At 34.3% G+C, this 20757-nt stretch overlaps 1 protein-coding gene across 1 annotated transcript in view; it reads left to right on the forward strand.

Moving 5' to 3' along the window:
• FSIP2 (fibrous sheath interacting protein 2) overlaps positions 1–12047 on the forward strand; it is a 71968-nt gene extending 59921 nt beyond the window's left edge. Inside the window, exons 16-19 of the mRNA XM_037126451.2 lie at positions 2648–3040; positions 5151–5251; positions 8943–8989; positions 11911–12047. Of these exons, the coding sequence (XP_036982346.2) occupies positions 2648–3040; positions 5151–5251; positions 8943–8989; positions 11911–12047 (678 nt within the window). The remainder of the gene's footprint in view (positions 1–2647; positions 3041–5150; positions 5252–8942; positions 8990–11910) is intronic.
• Positions 12048–20757: the final 8710 nt, after the last annotated feature.

The raw sequence follows: 20757 nt of genomic DNA on the forward strand, positions 1-20757 counted from the left end.
ACAAACTTATAAGTTATACTTGTTTCTTCTTATTTCAGCTTGACCGTATCAGCCTTTTTCAATTTCTTCTATAGTCCAACAAAGTACCCAGTTTTTTCCTCTTTTATCCCTGTTCTAGATCCTGCAGCCCTAGCACTGACATTTTCATGAACCCGTTTCCTGTTACCATAGATCCAACTCTGCCTAAGCCCCAAATATATTAAACTAATCAGGACTTTAAAATGTCAAAATGATGCCCTTGTTACAAGGAAACTATATCACCGAGGACAAAGGGATTTTCCAGACAATGGAGTTACAATGATCCACTATGCCTTTTGGCTTTTATCAAAGCCCTTTGTACTTTGAAAAAGTGTTTATTCATATGAGTTCTACATGTGTTTATGTTTATAGTCTGTGGCCTGGAAAACGAGAATACAATTTGGAGTCATTCTCTCTGGAGTATAAACTTGAAGTGGATTTTCTCTAGCACCGCCCTGCAGCCCACTGAACTAAGTCTCAGGGCTGATAAATACGAGTATGTTAACGGGTGCCTTATAATTTCATACCCAGACACTAAGACAGTAATTTCGTCTCTTTTGTCCTGAACTTTTTCGACTAGATGACAGTCCTTATCAGCTCAAAAAATTTGCTATTCCTTATGAGTTCTCTTTATCATGTTAGGGTATTACTTGGTAGTCCTCACATATTTATAAATAATCTTAGGAGTAAAATTTGTATGAACGAGCTGTAGAATGACTACTCTAAATCACTTTTTAATTACCTGTGGAATTTTCTGTCACAAATTTTACACTTATTTACTAGCTCTCTTCGCTTAATTCATTCACAGACTCCAGAAAGCAGGAAGGAAATATTTTAATCAAATAGTTACCCTGTCCCCTTAAGGGAAAGAAAAGTCATCCTAAGAATAAAAAAAAAACCCCAAAGAAGCAGAGATATAAGGGAGACCCCCCTAAATGGAATTATCTTCTGGAGGGTGGGCCCCTTGTAGTAAAGGTTTCCCTGCTAGGTGAGTGTTCTAGAAACCCATCCGTATCACTGTGCCACTTGGTGTCGTGAGAGGCTGCATTCGGCTTCAGTGAATTTTTTTGAAGACTCTTTCAACGTGCTTGTCCACTTTATGATGGGTGATTTACACCTCACCTACTCACACTGTGCTGAGTGCTGGGCAGTTTTTGCCCCAAAATAGCATGACCCCTGTGTCCCACCCTCCCTATTCACCTGATCTTGTCCTGAGCAACACTTTTTCCCCCCTTGGATAAAAAAAGTCCTCAAAGAGAAACATGTTGCCAATGTAGAAGAGCTGAAACAAAAAACAGCAGAAACACTGAAAGGCATCAAAATCAAAGAGTTCAAAAATTGTTTTGAGCAGTGGAAAAAAACATCAGAATAGATGTATTGCATCAAATAGAGAGTATTTTAAAGGTGACTGAAGTTTAGACATATAAGAATAAATATACAAATTTTTAATAAATTCTGATTTTTTGGAGGGCCACCCCTTGTAGCTCACTCTGGTAAGTATGTGATTTGGATCAGTGTGGGTACCAATACTGTCTGTCTCCAGCATAGAGGAAGACAAGAGATAAAAAAGCAGGAAATTATATCAGAGAATCCAGACACATGTTGGCTTCTCCTCAAAGCTTTATTATCTTTTTTGAGGAACATAAATTCCCAGCACACGAGGCATTTGCACTATAGGTATGGAAGAGGGTATTTGGGGGATGATGGTGATGAAAAAATTACAACAAAAATGAACTATTTAAACAATGGTTAATTAAAAATTAAAAGAACATATATAGTAATGAATTTCAAAGCCATATAGAATGATTTTAGACTTTCTAAACCACTGGTTCCCTCCACTAACACAGAAAATGAAACTCAGTTGTTTTAATTTTTTAAGGAGGAAGTTTGTACAGTCTGTTTCAGTAGAACATATTATTTTAGGGCAGCATTTTCCGAAAACTCATTTACCATGTTACAGAGACATGTTGAGGTCTATGATTATTAACTTAAGTCAGTTTGGAGGTTTTGTGACATCATCAAAAGCTACAAGATAATTTCTATTTTTGAATTATGGTTGTCTTTGAACTCTTTTAGTCATTGAAAATGGAAAATGAAATTTGATTAGGGAAGTGAGATTATATCCAAAGGATCAGAAGTAGAAGGAGATGGATGAAGAAATAAAAAACATCACAATTTTGGTTTTTTGTATTTCAAAAATCAAAATTAGATAACAACTAGATTTTTATTTTTAAAAAAGTAGATTTCTCTATAATTTCTTATCTAGAATTTTAGAAAGATAGATTGTCATGTCTACTCTGTGATAAAATTTTAGAAATATACAAAATGTAAATAATGATGGAACAAAATATATAAAGTTTAAGAAAAATAAGCTATGTTAGATCTTTTATACTTTAAAATAAATTATAGTAGGTTAATATGATCTAAGTGTAAAATTGATAGATAAAATATTTTTATAATTTTTAATACTTTTCATTTGTATCTTTTAAAAACATTATTAACTATAAGTGAGTGGTATGTGAACATAGTATTACCTACTTGAAAATAGAAATCATATTAACATAGCTTTATCACAATAGAACCATAAGAAAAGTGACTGAGGGATTTGTCATTGTAATTTCAATTTCAGATTGTTTGCAGAAATTCATTTCAGAATATAAGAAGGCCAGATATCACCAAGGTGGAGCTTTTAAAAGATGTTCAGAACAAAAAAGATCTTCTCATCCGATTAGTAGCTCATGATATTGAAGATGATTCAGAAAGTAGCATGAAAGAGGAACTAACATCTGATGACTATGAAGTTGTTTTAAAAGAGGTTATTAAAGAAAATCTCTCAGGAGAACAACTTGAAAATCAAGGGAAAGAAACCACAAAAACAAATATTGTAAGCACTGAAGAAACCTCAGATTATCTAAACGTACATAAGGAGAGAGAAGTTAAAAGAGCTGTTGCTGAGCTTGATATTTCTGTTACAACCCTGGCTGTAACAGAATCTTCTATGGAGAAAAAGCCACAGCATAAGGTGTGTGAGAAACATGACTATCAGTGACCAGATATAAATGGAAAGAATAGAGATCTTCAGAAATTCTGTCTAAAAATATACTTTAATTGGGCAGAAAAAAAACTAAAATGGTTCCAGTGTTTTCCTTGGCCTGGTAATATTTATAGACTAAGAGAAATAATAGACTAAGCAATAAAACTCAAATGAGGGAAAGCAGTAAAATGTGTTATCAAATAATAAAAGGGAGGAGTAAAAATATAAAGCTTTGGATGTGTTTAAATTTAAGTTGATAACAGCTTAACCTAGACTGCTATATATTTATGATGTTATATGTAAACCTCACTGTAACCACAAGAGTAAACACAAAAGAAAATAAGAGAGGATTCAAAACATAACAGTAAATAAAACCATCAAACCATAAGGCAAGAGAGAGAGAGAAGAAGAAACAGAGTAACTACAAAAGCACTAGAAAATGAGTAAATGACAATAAATACACACTTACCAATGACTACTTTAAATATAAATGGACCAAATCTACCAATCAAAACAAGAGTAGTTGCTTGGATAAAAAAACAAGACTCATATGCTGCTTAAAAGGGATTCACTAACAGCTGTAAGGACACACGCAGACTGAATGTAAAAGGTCAGAAAAATGTTGTATGGAAATTAAAACAAAAGCTCTATACCTATAATCATATCAGACAAAGCAGACACTAAAACAAAGACTGTAATGAAAGACAATGGCACTACATAATGTTAAAGGGGGCAACCATTCAAGAGACTACAGCATTTATAAACATATATGGACTCAACATAAGAGTACTAAAATATTAATGAGCCTAAAGAGAGAAATTGACAGCAGTACAATAATAATAAGGGACTTTAACACACCACTCACATCAATGGATAGCTTACTGAGTCAGTAAATCAGTAAGGGAATATCACATACAACCAGATGAATATATACAGCATGGGTCAAAAGTATTCTTCCAGTTCATATGAAAATAATAAATAAGTAATAAATAAAGATGTAAGGATAAACTCTGTTTCATGTAGTCCCACATGTAAACCTACTTTGGCCCCACCCTGTAGAGGCACACATGCAGACCATTCCATCCAAAAGCAGCAAAATACACCTTTTCAAATTAACTTAAAACATTTTCCAGGATAGATCACATGTGAGGCCACAAAACAAGCCGCAATAAATCCAGGAAGACTAAAATGATCAAGTCTTTTTTCTGACCACAATGGTATAAAACTAGAATGCTACCTAAGTGTCCATCAATGAATGAATAGATAAAGCAGTTGAGGTTACACATACAATGGAATACTAGTAAGGCATAAAAAATAATGAAATCTTGGCATGTTTGGCAAAATGGACAGACCTTAAAGGTGTAATGTTAAATAAAATAATTAAGAAAGAGAAAGACAAGTACCACATGTTTCACTCATATGTGAAAATATTTTAAAAAAAAACAAAACATAAAAAAAGCCTCATAGATTCAGAGAATAGATCAGTGGTGACTGGAAGAAAGTAAGGGAGTGGACTGATTGGTGACAGGGTGGAAGGGAGTCAATCGTGTGGTAATGAATAGTAACTAGACCTATGGGGGTGAGCACTTTTAGTGTATGCAAATGTTGAATTATAATGCTGTATTTCTAAAACCTATACTATAATAATTTTTAAAAAAATGTTTTAGTGTAACATTAGCAAAAGTTAAAATAGATTGTATGAATAAAATATCAAAATAAAGACATTCTCATCAAAAAATATGGCCATGAAATTACACATGATTTCCCACATGATGAGTGACCTGAAAATCTTCTGAACTGATCAGAGTTATATCTGTTCCTTTTGTTGTTGAACTCAGTAAGATATTATTAAAATATTAGTAAAGTGAAGAAATGGTAAACTGTATTCTTCAATATTGTGTCAGGTTTGTCTTTAAAATCTATTCAAATTCTAATATTATAATAATGGATCATCTTCACCGAGCCAATTCCAAAGAATTATATTGGAAAGACATGTTTTAATTAGAATTATAGGGTTCTCTATCTTTTAAATAATCTCTAGAATCTTTTCTCATATTGTAGATTAGAGTGCAGTAATACCTGGCTTTCACTTTTTCAGGAAGAAGAAAAAAATACTACTAGTGAACCAACACATTACCTCATACACAGAATTATGAGTTCATCTTCATACAACCAAGAAGATCTGATTTCACCTGCCAGGTACATGACATTAAAGCAATACAAAAATAGAAACCTGAGATGAAAGCAATGCCTGTAGGAAGAATGGTTTCCCTGGTAAAATAGTAACTGGGTGAGTGTTTAGTCCTAGACTCCTACTCATCCCTCATTCTTCCCTCCCATACCACCCCATCGTAGACACTTCCTAAGGCCTTGCCTTTCTATTTGATCCCCCCTTTTTATTCTCCAAGCCTATACATTCTGTCTAGTCCAGCAGTGTCTTGGAACGAGAACTTGCTAATGCAGTTTTATTTGTTTGTTTGTGTTTGTTTATTTGTTTGGTTGTTTGTTTTTATCTGGGAGATAAGTACTGGGTCACAATCATATTTGCATCACCTGCCCAAAGGCTTCCTGCTCAAATCTCTTTAGTAACTAAGTGTTCCAGTCCTACAACTGCTTGTAAGAATCCCAAGGAGAGAGGGGTCCATGTAAGTTGGAGCATACCAAAATAAATTCTAGAAAGCAATGGAGTTTGATGTGGGACTATAAGTTTGGGGAACATTTGTATGAGGAGAAGACAATCCAAGTTGAGATGACTATAGGAGCAGAGTCTGGACAACATGGCATTTTTGGAGGACAGGGAGCAAAATACACTGTAGACTTGACATCTGATTAATAACTACATCTAGAACAGTTAAAACTTGCCTAAAGTTGTTCTTAGTTTATAAGATTATGCATAAACTGGAAGAGGTAACACTCCGTGTTATGGAAAAACAATGGATATAAGGAGAAAAATATACTTGATTACATTTCTTTTTCCACACAGCATAGAGGAATTGTTTCTTCTTGACTGAAACTAACACTATTTGGGGACATTTATTTCTGGACCATTATTGCCTTTTATTCCTGCAAAATGGTTATTTAAATGTACATGATTAATAACGCAAGCATCTCCCTACTGTTTATATCAGTGATGAAGACAAGGGCACAGAAAATACCAATGAAAGTTGATTTAGAGCAAAATAGAAGAGCAGAAAACTGAAGGCCCTTGTTTGCTCAGAGAAACAAAAAATAAACCACAGACTGATAAAACAAGTTCGTGGGAGCCCAAGAAGGATGTATGCCTAGAAATCACACAAACTCTTTTCTAATTACAGTGGAATAAAATTGGAATTCAGTAGCAAAAGGAAAACGGGAAAATTTACAAAGACATGGAAATTAAACAACATATTCTTAAACAACCAGGGGTCAAAGAAGAAATCACTGGGAGAGTAGAAAATATTCAAGACAAATGAAGATTAAAACAATATGGTACTAAAATGTATGAGATGCAGTGAAAGTAGTGCATTGCAATTTACAGCAGTTATTTCTTCATTAAAAAATCATAACAATAACCTAATTTATACCTTAAATAACTAGAAAAAGAAAAACTAAACTAAACTCAGAAACTAGCAGAAGGAAATAATAGAGTACAGCATAAATAAACAAAATAAAGACTAGAAAAACAATGGAGGAAAATAAGTGAAGTGAAGAGTGGATTCTTTAAAAAGATCAACAAATTGGCACTTTTTTCTAGATTGTCTAAAAAAGAGAGAGAGAGAGACTACTTGAATACCTAAAATCATAAATGAAAGAAGGGCCACTATAACTCAGTGTATATAAATAAAAAGTATTACAAGAACGTACTATGAACAATTCTATGACAACAATTGAATAACCTAAAGAAAACAGCTAAACTCCTAGAAATGCAAAACCTATCAAGACTGAATCATCAAGAAACAGAAAATCTGCAGACCTAGACCTAGTAAGGAGAGTAAGCCATTAATTGCAAACCTACTAACAAAGGAAAGCTCAGAACCAGATATTTTCACTGGTAAATTCCAAAAAACATTTAAGGAAAATTAACACCAAACCTCTTAGAAATCTTCCAAAATATTGGAGAGAAGGAAATATCTTCAAAATATGGGGCTAGCTCTACTTTGATAAAAAAGCCAGACAAAGACACTACAAGAAAACTACAAAACATATCTCTGATGAATAATGATGCAAATACCTTTTAACAAAATTCTAGCAAACAAAATTCAACAGCACATTAAATAAATTATATACGATGGCAAAGTGTGCTTTATCTCAAGAATACAATGGAGGTTCAAAATACAAAAATCAATCAATGTAATACAATGCATTAACAAGGTAAATGAAACACACACATTCTCATCTAAATTACTGCATAGAAACCATATGACAAAATTTAACAACTATTCAAGATAACAACATTGAACACACTAGGAATAATAGGAAATTATCTCAAAATAGTAATAGCCATATATAAGAAACCTAGAACTAGGTTTCTATTTAGTGGAATAGAATAGAGTACCAAAACAAATTATTCATATGTGGTCAAGTTATTTTTTTCTAAGCATGGCAAGACAATTCAGTGGGGAAAGTAAAGTCTTTTTAACAAATGTTTTTAGGGAAACTATATAACTATGCACAATTGGAACTGGTGATAATTTTATAGATAAAACACTAAAAGGAACACAAGGAACAAAAAATATTAAATAAATTGGACTTTACCAAAATTAAAATATTTTGTGCTTCAAAGGATAGAGTGAAAATTCAACCCATAGAATGGGACAAAATATTTGCAATTCATATACCTGATGTATCCAGAATATATAAAGTATTCCTGTAACTCATGATCACCATCAACAACAAAACAACATGATTAGAAACTGGACAAAGGACTTGAATAGCTATTTCTCCAGAGAAGATATACAAATGAGAAATAAGCACATGAAAAGATGCTCAACATCACTAATCATTAGGGCGATGCAAACCAAAACTGTAATGAGATGCTGTTCACATTGATTAAAATAGTTCTCTTTTAAAAATCAGAAAATAATGTGTCATCAAGAATGTGAAGAAATTTAAACCCTCATACATTGTGGTTGGGAATTTAAGATGATACAATCACTGTGAAAACAGTATGACAATTTCTCAAAAAAAAATTAAATGTATAGTTACCATATGATCCAGCAACTCCACTTCTGGGGATACACCAAAAGGAATTGAGAACAGAGACTCAAACAGGTATCTGTTTGAGCAACATTATTCATAACACAAATCATGGAAGCCACGACATGATGGAGGAATGGTAAATAAAATGTGTTAATACATTCAATAGTATATAATTCAGCCTTCAAAATGAGGGAAATTCTGAGACATGCTTCAATGTGTACAAACATTGAAGATGACATACTAAGTGAAATAAATCAGTCACAAAAAGACAAATATTACGTGATCCCACTTACATGAGATACTTAGAGAAGTCATATCAGAAAGCATAATGGTAGGTGTGATGGGGGAGAGCAGGGAATCTGGGGTATCAGTAACAAATGGGTACAGAGCATCAGTTTGGGAAAATGAAACATTCTGGAGATGGATGATGGTAAGAGTTGCACAACAGTGTGAGTATACTCAAGCACAGAATTGTACACTTAAGATAGGGTGACAGTGTTAAATTTTATGCTGTGTTTATTTAACCAAAATTCTGAAAGTGGAAAAAAGTCAATTTAGATATCAAATTTATTAATTTGGATATGCAGCAATATAGTATTCCAAGGTTATTTCTATATGAAGATTGACTGACAGATTGTTCTTTTGTTTAACTGGTAATTCTTTTATTCATTAAATGCACAGAAAATGAAATGTTCTTTTTCTTTTGTTTTAGTGAGACTGAAGATTGTATTCCAGATACACATGATAATATATCAGAAGGTCAGATTTATTTTTTTAACTTAAATTAGAAAGTATTCAAAAGAGGACTTTGTTTACTGTTTTGATATTTTTTTAGTTATCAAATCTAAAGTTTATACTGTGTTATTGTTATTTGCTGAGAATTTTAACTACTTTTAGAAATATGATTTAGTCCTACATCACTCAGATGTTTGAATAAGCCAAATAGTTTGCTTTGTTTGATTTGCTATTAAGATTTTATTAATGATTTTGATCAAGAATATAGTATAATATTATAAATTTACATTTATCATGCTCCTGTGAGAAATATACACAAAACAGGGTCTGTCATACCATAGTTTCTATCTGAGCTAGAATCCATGACACTAGGATTTAACAATTTTTTGAAAGTTTATTCTGCCTTTGTGCTTCCATCTTCATGGCCTCTACCTTTGTGCCCAACCAAAATGTACCTTAAAAAGGGTGTGGGTGAGGGCTTTCAGAGCTAAATTTATTTGCTGACATTACAATCTGGCTAGTATGAACCTCACTTTTTAAGAAAAATCTCTTAGTACCCACTCAGAAAACTTGTGAGGACCTTTTGGTTTTCTATTTGTTGAGTCATCAGGGGATCAGAGTGGTTCTAACTACAATGGCATAGATGAGAGAGAAGGTGCTGTGTTTACTGTCAAGTGGCCTTGAGACTCAGACCACAGGTTTACCCTAGCTCTTTCAAACATCCACTCAAGAACAATATTCTCTCACAGAAGGTCAAAGTGGAAGTCATTTTCACTAAGATGGGTCATAGTTCAGCACCAATAAGTATGCCAGAATTCTATGAACACACCATAACCAGGAGGTATCACAATAATCACTGATAATTGTGCCTGTATTATGGAATCATAGACTGTTAGAGTCAGAGAGAAACTACTTAATACAAGGTCCTCAATTGTTTGCAAGAGGAAACTCAAGTTCAGGGTGAGGAACAGACTTGTCCAGGGTTGCTTTGAGTCAGATACAGAATCCAGTCTAGACCCATACAGTCAGTTTGTTTGTTTTTTCCTGCTTTGTTGCAATCATCATTTTTAATTCTTTACTAGTATTGCAGCTGTCCAAGTCAATCATTTACTTATTCACTCATTCAAAAAATTACTGAGCATCTCCTCTGTGTTACATCCCAGGTGTGAACAAACCTGACAAAGTCCTTGCTCTCATAGAATTTACATTTCGAGTTGGGGCAGGGTATCAAAGGGTAACATAAACAAGATAATTTTAGATAATAAGTACTTCCCAGTTTATCTGGGATAAAAAACAAAGAAACTGCAATGGCTTTCAAAACCCTACATCATCTGAACATTACCCCCCAATCCTCTATCACCTCTCTAACCACCTGTTTTGCTCCTCTCTCTGACTCCTTCTGCTCAGGCCTCACCTGCTGCTTTGCTCCTCCTTGAACACCCCAGGCATCAGCCGCCCTTGCATTTGCTGATCCTTGTGCAGTGCTCTTCCTCCTGTAGCTGCACTGAACAGTCCTCTCCTTCAGAATTTGACTCAAATGTCACCCCCTTGATGAGGTCTTCTTTGACTAAACTTTGTGAAATTGTAACCTCATTCCCAGTATGGTGCTACCTACTCCACTTCATTGCTTATTTTTCTCTGTGGCATTTGTTATTATCTGGCTGTCAATTTTGTTGTTACCTCCTTATAGAGGGTAAACTCCATGAAGATCACAGCTGTACTTTCAAGAGCCTAAAACAAGCATGCAGTAGGAGGAGGTATTTAGTACAATAGGAGAGACTATGGAAGTAACTAAGGGGAGAGACACAAAAATTCTGTTTTAGTTCTGATAAGATCGAAGTGCTTATTAGACATTCAAGTTGAGGTGCCAGTCTCATAAGCAATAGGATGCTTGAGTCTAGAGCTCAATGGAGAGGTCAGGGTTGAAAATACACATTCTTAGTTTTATATAAAATATACAATGAAATCTGAAATGATTTAAACCTGAATGAAATCCTTAGCTATCAAGAACTTTTCTGCAATTCTTCAAATAACTAAGGCAATGTCTACAACTTTTAAGATAGACAGATGTCAATCTCCAATGTAGCCAAGATTTTGAAGTTTTCAAGCAAAAATATTAAAGCTGTGATTACAAAAATTTCCAAGAAGTAATGGCAAATATGCTGGAATCAAATGAAAAGATAGGGGTTCTCAGCAGAACTTGAGTGTATTTATTCATTTGAGACACATGGTAGCATCTGCTCCCTGCTTTTGGATTAGGAATTGTCAACTCTAATTCTCGTACATTAGAGTTATGTGTGCATTTATTTTTAAATATCAATATCTGCCCCACTCTCAGGGGTTTTCTTTCAATTGGTGACTTGTGATCCAAGGATTCATACTATTTTTCAATTTCCACAAATCACTCTATTACACACACAATGAGAAGCAGTGTTTTAGACATCTCTACTCCATTCTATTCTCATACTGTTTGAGGTCTCTTAATACATACGCTTCTGCTTTCATTTCTGAAATAGACACCTGCCTTGTATAGAATTGAAACATGGTTCTCCATATGAGTTTAGTTCATCAGGCTTCTTCAGAGAGTTTTCTGCTAGGCAATGAAAAGCAATTTTTGCATATTTGACTACTGAAGCCTCAGAGTGCAATAGGTATAATGATGCACTGAGAACAAGGAGGCTGGACCCCGCCCCCTGACCTCGGCCACTTTCCACTTGAGTAACCTTAGGCAAGTTGTTCAACCTCATCGATATTCAATATCTTTGGATATATGGAGATACCATTCTTCCTTTTTCTTCACAGGAAAATAATCTTTGCAAATTATTTTATACCTATGAAGTATTTTATGTGTCAATTTCTAAATTCTACAAAGTCAATGCTGTAGTCTGATTGTATTATTAAAATACCTAATAAATATGCATATTACTTATTTGCTTCATCCACAGGAGCTCCCAAGGCCAGTACTTCCAAACAAAGACCTAATGTGCTGGCAAAGGTATCTTCAGCTCTGGCAAAGGTGTTTTCTCGAGCCAACACTGGTATTTCCAAATCTTCATCACCACCTCACCAGGATAAACATTAAAGCTTTTATACTTGATATACAATGCTCATTTCCCTTAGAAAAATAAAATGATTTTTAAAGCATAACTTAGTGTCCTATAAATGATTTATATTATACTAAGCAAAAACTTAAGGACAAAGAAAAGTAAAATAGAGGCCTGTGTAAGAGAAGGGTTTGGTAAATGTTTTTAATACTCATTTTGTTTTGAGAAGATGGTGAGTGTTAGCATTACCTGTGTACCATGAGGATAAAGAGACAAAAAATGTACCTAGTATACCAGTCAGCTCTCAGTTACCACCGGAACGTGAACTTGAATTGTTTTCTGTTAAAATTTTACAGATATTTTTACCAAAATAGTTAGCAAATAGTTAGCTTCATCTTGAGATGAAACTCAAGATTGGTTCTATGACACAGGTACAGTTCACTGTGTGTATTTGGATGTTCAAATAAAAGTACTTACACCAGATAGGAGAAATCCGTGTTTTTCACTGGAAGATAAAATTTCATCATTTTATGATATACCTCCCAAGCAAAAGGATGCAAGTATGGATAAAGCACCATATAGAAGTAAATAATTACTGTGTATAAAATACTAGATATGCATAAAATGATCTCCATAATTAAAAAAGAAAAACAAAAAAACCCCAAACTATTTTCAAACATAACTTTGTGAATAAAATAGCATCTATAAATAAATCATTGGTCAGTAAAAACATAACACCTTTGTAGATAAAATAATATCTATAAATAATTGGTCAATAAATTTATCGAACCTTTAAGTAAGTATTTTAACATGAAAATAGATATCAAGTATATGCTTGTAAAAAATAACAAAAAGTAAAGAAGAAAGTTTAACAAGTGGATATCTAGAACAGTGGTAAAAGTAATTTTTCTAAATTAGTTAGCTTGATACTTTGTGATATGAATCCAACTTCTGCATATTTGGCCCTGGAATCTAAAAATTTTGTTCAAAAGATCCAAAAAGGTGGACCAAACAGCAAAGAATGTCAATCATCATTAGTATCAGCCCTAATGCTGACTCATGAATTTTAAGAAGTGGGATATCTTCTTTTTAATCTAAAATTTTCTTGACAGTAGCCTTTGCTAAAAGCAGAAGCATCAGAGAAAATTTTGTTTTACCAAATTTGATTTCCTCTAATAAAATTAGTCAGTGAGGGTATGACTGGGAGCTCCTCAGAAAAAGATGGGATTATACAGCAGAATTTTTACATTCCAATGATAATGAAGTTATTCAATTAGGACTTTAGTCAATTCATAATAATCTCATAAATTATTTAATCTCAAAGACCATACAAAATCATGTAACCTATACACAGAGACCTTTTCAAAAATGTCAGTTGATGAGAAAAGACCTCCAGTCCAGTTTAAAACTATTTTCAGGAGGACTTTTGTCAAAAGGGAGTAGGTAAACACTGTGCTTACCTCCTCTCAGGAAAACATTCAAACTACAACTAAATTATAGAACAATCACCCTGAGAACTGCCTGAAGACTAGCTGAACAGAACTCCTCTAACTAAGGACATAGTAACTAAGGTTTCTTCTTTAAGAAGCCACATCAAGACTTGTAAAAGTGTTAGAGATGCAAAACAGATTGGTCCCATACACACGTATTGCAGTTAAGGATCAGAAGGGATATCTTGGGTGCACATGTGTCCCCTGAGAAACAAAGGGTTCCATCCCTAGACTGGGCTCCCTAGTCTTGAGCACCAGTACTGGGATCAACAACAGTCCCCACAACATCTGGCTATAAAATCAGATTGGGAATTGCATCTAGTGCAATGGAGGACCATTGGAGACTCAGGCATCCTCTTAAAAGGCTCAAGTACAAACATTCACAAACACTTGCCCTAAGCTCCAGAAAATGAACAGCAACTTAAAAAACACCATGAACATGCCAGGACAGTATGGGGAAAAAGAAATTGTCTGGCTTCACAGGACAAGGGCTCCTGGGTCAGCTCTCTCTGGGACTAACATCTCAGCAGGCAGCATTGTTTCTCTGAGGATCTCTCCTCCACACAGCAGGCACAGGCGGGCACCAAATTTGGCCAACATCATTCTCACTCTCACCTCCCCAGTGATTCTGTGATACCCTGACACACCCAATCCATATGCCAGCCTAAGATCTTTCAGAGGCTAATAAACAACACAACCAGCCTGGGTCCATGCTGCAGACTTTCCTAAATCTCCCAAAGGTCCCCACACTCCATACAAGCAGCAGCTGGCTTCATCGTGCCCTGTAACTCTTGCTAAGTATGGCAGCCAGACTGGGTTCACAGTGTAATCATTCCTAGGCACCTCCAAGTCCAGCACAAGCAGCTACCACATGCAATTCACTGTGTAGCTCCTACCAGGGGACCCCAGGAAAGATACAAGCAACAGTTGGCCTATACCCAGAGCCCCTCCCAAGAGGTCCCAGAACCAACACACCTCATGGCCTGCCTCAGATTACACCAGAGCACTACCCTAATGGTAAATTTGGCAGGCACCAGAGCCTTGATAAAGTGAACCCCATTCAGTAGGGTCAGCCTCCACAGCAGGTCAGTGCCCACACAATAGCTCATCCTCTGTCTTCATGGTTGGTCCTCACAGCCAGTCAGCCTGAGGGCCAATCCCACACTCTGACACGCCAACAGCAGTCAAGGCTCAACTACAGTAGGAGGGGACACATAACCCACACAAGGAACACCACTGGTAGCACACAGCTAAGGCGAACTTGGAGACTGTGCCACTGGGGCCCACCGGAAACCTACTGCACAAGGCCACAAAGCCACAACTGAGAGGCATAGCAGATCTACCTAATAAATAGAAACCAAAGCAGGGAGACAAAGAAAGATGTCCCAATGGAAAGAACAGGACAAAACAGAAAATAACTAATCAAAATGGAGGTAATCAATAAACAAAATATAGAGTTCACGACAATGTTTATAAGGTTGCATAATGAACTTAGGGGAGGAATAAATTATCTCAGTGAGAACTTCAACAATGAAATAGGAAACAAAAAGAGGACATAGAAAACAAAATAAAAAAGGACACACAAATACAATGCAGACATGATGTATTATAGAATTGTATACCTGAAACATATATAATTTTATTAGCCAATGTCACCCCAATAAACTCAATTAAAAACTCATCAAAAACCAAAAAGAACCAGACAGAAATGAAGAATACTGTAACAAAGGAAGAACCATTAGAAGGAATCCACAGAAGATTAGATGAAGCAAAGGACTGAATCACTGATTTAAAACACAAGATAGCAGAAAATACCCAAACAGAAATGCAAAAAGAAAAAAAAAAAACAATTCAAGAAAATGAGACTTTAAGCAACATCTGGAGCAACATCAAGCATAACAACAGCAGAAAGAGGAGAGAAAGAGCAAAGGATCAAAAACCTACTTGAATAAATAATGACTGGAAACCTTCCAAACCTGCCAAAAGAAATAGACACATAACTCCAGGAAGCACAAAAAGTCACAAACAACATGGACACAAAGAAGCCCACACCAAGGTACATCATCATTAAAATGCCAAATTTAAAGACAAAGAGAGAATTTTAAAAGCAGTTAGTTACCTACAAAGGAGCTCTCATAAGATTGTCACATGATTTCTTAACAGAAACTTTGCAGGCCAAAATGGATTGGTAAGAAATACTCAAAGTGATGAAAAATAAGGACTATATCCAAGATTACTCTAGCCAGCAAGGTTCTCGTTTAGAATTGAAAGAAATATAAAGAGCTTCCCAGATGAGAAAAAGCTAAGACAATTTATCACCACCAAAGCAGTTTACAAAAAAAAATGTTAAAAACACTTCTTTAAAAAGAAGAAAAAACTTAAAAGTAAGAATAAGAAAGTATCCCCCCAAAAAACCTTCTTACTGACAAAGCCAAACACATTGTAAAAGCAATGGGTCAACCAACAATAAAGGTAGTAAAAGTTTAAAAGAAAAAGAAGATCATGTGTAATTACAACAGTAAATTAAGGGATACACACAAATAAACAAAAGTAAATTAACAAAAATAAATGAGGTGGTTAGTAAAAATGATAGTGATGGAGAATGTGTTTGAACTTAAGTGACCATCAACTTAAAATAGACTGTTAACATAGCTTGGTATATAGGAAGCACAAGGTAACCACAAACCAGAAATCTATAAGAGATACACAAAGATAAAGAGAAAGGAGTCCAAACACAACACTACAGATAGTCAACAACACATAGAGAGCAAGAGAATAAGAAAGGAGCAGAAAACTTCAAAAACCACTAGAAAAAATAAAATGCCAATGACTACATACCTATCAAAAATTCATTTAAAAGTAAGTGGATTGAATGCTCCAATCAAAAGAGGAATGGATGTGGAAAATACACAGGGTCCAGCGGAAGTAATACCTGCTTAAGTGTGGTTGGTAGTGTAATAATATGTGTATAATAATTATAGTTTTAATTTGGACATTTCACCTAAAATAACATATGGTATGCTTGAGTATGATATTGTTATGCTACAGAATTACATGCTTATGATTTTTTAATAAAAGATATGGTAATAAAAAGGAGCATTATATATGCCAGACCTTGTATACAATGGAATATTACTCAGCCATAAAAAAATCTTATTTTCCACAACACTGAAGAACCAAGAGGGTATTATGCTAAGTGAAATAAGTCATACAGGTGAAGACAAATACCATATGATTCACTCATATGTGGAATCTAGAAAGCAAAATAAATAAACAAACAAAACAGGAAAAACCTCAGAGATACAGAAAACAAACTGCTGGTCACTGTATGGAAAAGGGATTGGTGTGCTGCATGAAAAAGGTGAAGAGGTTAAGAAGGACAAATGGAGAGTTACACGGTAAAGTACAGCTTAGAGAATATAGTTGATAAGATTGTGATAACTAGGTATGGTGTCAGGTAGTTGCTAGAACCACTGGGTGACTAACTGCCTTCGTTAGGTAACTGTCTAGCCACTATGCTAATGCAAGCAGAACGTGGAAGTTAGATGAAACACCTGCAGGGACCAAATCACATCATTTTTAAACTACTGAACTTTCTGTTCTGTAGGAACTATATAAATCAATTTGTAGAAAATTGAAATAAAATCTTTTGTAATAAAATAGACAGCTATACAACTTATGGAAATATCAACAAAGAACTCTCCTATATCAGCATCCTGGAAAAGAATCTGGAAGTCAGGTACAAGAACATGTAAAGAGACATTTATAAATATGCATGTATATAAGGAGAGTCTAGAAGGTGATATGGGGAATTGAAACTGGTATTAGCACTGAGTAGCATTCTTTATTTGTTAACAAAATATTCTAGAGGATAAAATAAGTAAAATTAAATACTTTGTAGAATTCAAATATTATCTATTATTTGTTATAATGTGAATTTTTAACATTAAAAATCACTTCTTTTATGTTTCAATGTCACAGATTTTCAAGCACTTTTAGTCACTGAAATGCTTCACATAATGGTAAATTTAACAATGTTAAAAAGAGAATTATATAAAAATGCATATTTACAAGCCACCTTTATTTTGCTATATCAAAAGTGTGGGTAAGGAAGTTCTGAAACATGAATTTCATTATAATTTTCTGACTTCTATAGAAGTGCTTAGTTTCTCAGTTGCATAACCCCTCAATATAGTAGATTATATAATCATATAATGTAAAATAATCATCAGATACTTTTACCATTTTCATGTTTATAGTCAGATTTTGTCAATTCATTATTTTCAGTAGAATAAACATTTGAAAGAAAACAAAATCATTTTAATTCTGTCACAAATATCCATTGAGGAGTCTAAATATGCTTCCTCAAATAATCACATTGCAAACACATTTGGGAATTGCTTAACATCATGTTTCTATGTTATGTTTTGGATAAGCTGAAATCCTATTTTTAATTATTTATAAAACATATTAGGTAATCAGGTAATAAGTACATTGTCCTGATGATTATTATAACACAATAATCACTATATTGAGCTAGTTTACACAAAGTGAATTAAATTATCATCACATTTCAGTGAAAGTAAGATTATTAATATTTAAACAAAATGAGATTTTTACATAAAAACAAAAGCACATTTCTATCCTCAATTTGAATCATTTCGTGGATAAAGATCATGATTTAAATCCCCTTTCAAATGAATTTTTAGCAAATAAGCAAAGGTAACCCATTCCCAAAACCCAGGAACAATATCCTAATCAAATGTGATATATATAAGAAACATATTCTCACTGAATGTTCTCAATATTATGTGAATTAATCATCAAGTGATTGGAGAATAAGATCTGTTATGTTATCATTTCTCTCTTTTAATTTATTTTTATTGTTGTTCTGGTACGAATATCTCCATTTTCACACCTCCATGCCCCCCACCCCACCCATCCCTGCCTCCCACCCTCAAGCCTACCCTCTTTGGCTTTGTCCATGTGTCCTGTATACATGTTCATTGATAGACCTTCCTCTATTATCCCCCAACATCCCCCTCCCCTCATCCCCTCTGGTTACTCAGTTTGTTCTTTATTTCAATGTCTCTGGTTATATTTTGCTTGCTTTTTTTGTTTTGATGATTAGGTTCCACTTATAGGTGAGATCACACTGTATTTGTCTTTCACAAATGAATTGCACGATGGCCCACTAGAGATTCCCATTTCTAAAATAGCATGTAATTTTGCTTAAGGGGAAACTCCTTTGACTAACTTGATTAGAGATTAAAAGGATCGTGAGTGAGAAAGAACCACTTTCTAACACCCACCACATAGTTTTGTAAACACATAAGACAAAAATGAAGGAAAAAGAAGTCAACACACAAAGCTAAATAAATTTTGGGAGAATATTTTTTTGTCTTTGGGGACCAGCCACTGTAATTTTACCTAGGGATAAAGGAGATAAGATGGGAACTTTATTTGGAGCTACGTTTGCCACCAGCATTTACTAGTAACATCACACTGGATGCAGCCAACTGACATGGATAGAAAAAATAGGTATATGAATTGGCCCTGGCTGATGTAGTTGAGTGGATTGAGCATGGGCCTGCGAACCAAAGGATCAAGTCAGGGCACATGCCTGCGTTGCAGGCCAGGTCCTCAGCAGGGGGCATGTGAGAGGCCCCTGATGTTTCTCTCCCTCTCTTTCCCTCCCTTCCCCTCTCTCTAAGACTAAATAAATAAAGTCTTTAAAAAAAAGAAATAAAAATATGTGTATGAACTGGTCTCACAAAATTACACTTAAATTTATTCCCTATACATATCCACATAAAATAAAATAAACATTAACTCTCACCTCTCATAATAAACAAAAATTTACTCTAAGTGTATCATAGATCTAAACCTAAAGGCTAAAACTATAAAGTTTCTGGAAGAAAATATCAGATAAATTGTTTGCTGTGTAGTGTAAAAAAAAGACTTTTTTTAAAGGAGACAGTATATTTTAGTAGACTCTTTACAAAAAAATTCTTGGTTGGCCAATATGTACCTGATAAGATGCACAGCAGGTAGTGGATTTTCAAATGATAGTATATCTACACACAGTGTTCAGCTACAATAAAAAGAAAGTGAACAGCTGATACATGGGACAGCTGATACATGGCTGAACCTAAAGATAATATTCCTCTGTGAAGTGAAATAGCCACAAAAGAGTGTATCTTACATGATTCCACTCATATAAAATTTCAGAAAACGAAACCTATATGGCGATAAGGGGCAAATCAGATTGTCTGCAGCCAGGGACACATGAAGGGAGGGGCTCCAAAGGCACATCCAGAACCTTTTATGTTGTGCTGGATGTGGTCTTTTTCTTAATTGTAGGAATGATTCTATAGGTATATTATTGCTCAGAATTCACAGAATTATATATGCTCAGTGGGGACTATTTATACAAATTATAACAAGAATTTGATCAAACAAATATATAAAAGTACTTTGTACAATAATTAACATCATTGGAATGGAATTAGGAAATTAGGATACTTTTCTAATTTCTAAATAGGAAATTAAAGCATGGTTCATTTCAATATGAGTTTAAATTAATCTAGTTGCCTAAATCAACTCCACTAAAACTGGAACTTGTTCTTAATGTTCAAAGAAGCATCATCATAACTAGAGTTTATCAGACTGCCAAAATTTCTTGGCCCAAGAGATGAGATTGCAGCTTTATGTTTTTAGAATTGGTTTTGTAAATATTTAGTATAATCACATCAATCTTCCTTTTCAATTATTTACAGTAACCATCTACTACTGTGTTTTCCTTCTATGATGAAGTGCATGTCCAAGTACATGTCTTTTGGTTAATTCCCATCTAAGCATTATAATCTGGTGAATAGTAACACAGAGTTGGGAAACAGTTACTACTGGGTGCATATGCACTCTCTGTCATCTACTAGCTATTTTACCTTGGACAGGGTATCTGCTTTCACTGTAAAATAGGATACTAAGAATTCTCACTTCATAGAGATGTTTTGAAGAATTATTGAGACATGTATATGCTGCTCAATAGTTGTTCTTATAACTTTCTATGATTACCAAGTACTGATCTTGTTGAGCAATTTTATTTTACAGATGAGAAAACTGAGATCTAGAAAAGTTAATAGACTGATCTACGGTCACAGATCGCTTCGTTTAAAGCCTGGTCTACAGTTATTTATTTTAAATACTACTTAGCTGTGAAACATGTTGATAGACTTTAGTTGAATTTACCATTCTG

The sequence above is a fragment of the Artibeus jamaicensis genome, unplaced genomic scaffold, assembly GCF_021234435.1.
Source record: "Artibeus jamaicensis isolate MK-2021 breed Jamaican fruit bat unplaced genomic scaffold, CSHL_Jam_final contig_391, whole genome shotgun sequence".
Classification (NCBI taxonomy): domain Eukaryota; kingdom Metazoa; phylum Chordata; class Mammalia; order Chiroptera; family Phyllostomidae; genus Artibeus; species Artibeus jamaicensis.